This window comes from Diaphorina citri, unplaced genomic scaffold (assembly GCF_000475195.1).
Source record: "Diaphorina citri unplaced genomic scaffold, Diaci psyllid genome assembly version 1.1 scaffold565, whole genome shotgun sequence".
NCBI classification, from domain to species: domain Eukaryota; kingdom Metazoa; phylum Arthropoda; class Insecta; order Hemiptera; family Psyllidae; genus Diaphorina; species Diaphorina citri.
In genome coordinates this window covers 62,414-64,150 of record NW_007377999.1, presented here as the reverse complement: position 1 = coordinate 64,150, position 1,737 = coordinate 62,414, and the positions used below count along the sequence as shown (strand labels likewise).

Below are 1,737 nucleotides of genomic sequence, written 5' to 3'. Positions count from 1 at the left end.
TATTTTGAATATCTTCGAGATCCACATGTTGGGTAATCCCCTCTTTCTTAACTAACTCTGGCTAATATTTGTCGGTTTGCCAGAGACAAATTTGATTATGTTAAGTTTTCGTAAAATGGAGTAAACAGTTAAATATCTGCTCATGGTAAAATACAAATATGTATCAATATTTTGAATATCTTTGAGATCCACATGTTGGGTAATCCCCTCTTTCTTAACTAACTCTGGCTAATATTTGTCGGTTTGCCAGAGACAAATTTGTGTTGTTGTTGTTGTTGTTGTTGTTGTTGTAAGGCTGAACTTACTTTCCTACCTACCTTAGCAATTTCTTTTGACTACTTCCATCACAAGTAGGTACAATAATCCGTTCTTAGGAAACTTTGGTGAAAACATAACCAAAAGTGCTAATGAAAACATAATGGGTGTTATATTCCACTCATCCACTTGTGACTAGTTGAAACTATTCGAGGCTGTCACCAGTAATATCTTCCGCATGTAGCAATCTTAAGAATACATCAGGTAGTAATAATGAACACATATGAATTTTATCTTCTTCTGATATAATGCCTTCAGGTTCCGAAACTTTTATTTCGGTTCCAGTGAATGAAAGTTCAAGATTTTCACCATTGTTTCTATCCAGTTCACTGACAGTGTTAGCATTTTCTTTGACAATCTTTTCCCATTCATCTCGTTGTGCAGATATCTCTTCCAAGTTGGTTCTCAGACTTTGAATTTGGCGTAGCATGTCTTCGCGATGCTTATGAAAGGTTAAATTACTATTTTCAATTTTATATTTCAATTCCAAGTTTTCTCGTTGCAGATTTTCAACTTGAGATTTTAATTGAGAAATTGACCAACTTTTATGTACAACGGAATGGGATAGTTTCTGACAAGGTGTGATCTCAACATTGGCGTACTGAGATGTTTTCATGTATGATTGTCCATTATAATCTGAGTAATACTGACTGCATTGGCTATGTTCTTGTCTGTAACATGCAACTTGGTTACTGACGGATCCCATGTTTAGTTTTCTGATAACATTGACGGTAAGTTTCAATACTGATGTAAGTCCTATCAAGAACAGGTTGAACACAATGACAAGAATATCCAATATCCAATGTTGTCCGATTTTCATGTTGAAGGTGTAGCAAAAGTGCAAGAAAGAGATACATTTACGTTCATAACTTCATACGAATTTATCTAAGTCCTGTAGCAAATATTCTGCTATTTCACAGTAAGGCCGATTTACTCTTTAGACTTGTACTGATCTATGTATATCGGAGAATTTTTCCAATGTTGTCCGATTTTCATGTTGAAGGTGTAGCAAAAGTGCAAGAAAGAGATACATTTACGTTCATAACTTCATACGTTCATAACTTCTAAGTCCTGTAGCAAATATTCTGCTATTTCAGTAAGGCCGATTTACTCTTTAGACTTGTACTGATCTATGTATATCGTATATCCAATAGGACCGTCCATAACTCAGTTCTCGTGTTGAATTTCATCTTCTCATCAAATTCGTCTAAAGGGCCCATCGTGAAATGATAATATCCAATAGGACCGTCCATAACTCAGTTCTCGTGTTGAATTTCATCTTCTCATCAAATTCGTCTAAAGGGCCCATCGTGAAATGATGAAAACTTGAGTAAGTATGCAAAAAAACAATTTAGAGAAAATGACTATTTTTTATGTAGGTATTTCTACACAATATTAATTTTCTGGACTTGGCAGTATGCA

At 34.8% G+C, this 1,737-nt stretch overlaps 1 protein-coding gene across 1 annotated transcript; it reads right to left on the bottom strand.

Moving 5' to 3' along the window:
- Positions 1–460: 460 nt before the first annotated feature.
- On the bottom strand, positions 461–1,737 carry LOC103510155. The gene is made up of 2 exons (XM_026824281.1): positions 1,558–1,737; positions 461–1,113 (listed from the first exon to the last, which is right to left on the bottom strand). The coding sequence occupies exons 1-2, from the start codon at positions 1,622–1,624 to the stop codon at positions 461–463; spliced, it is 720 nt and encodes a 239-aa protein (XP_026680082.1). The 5' UTR covers positions 1,625–1,737.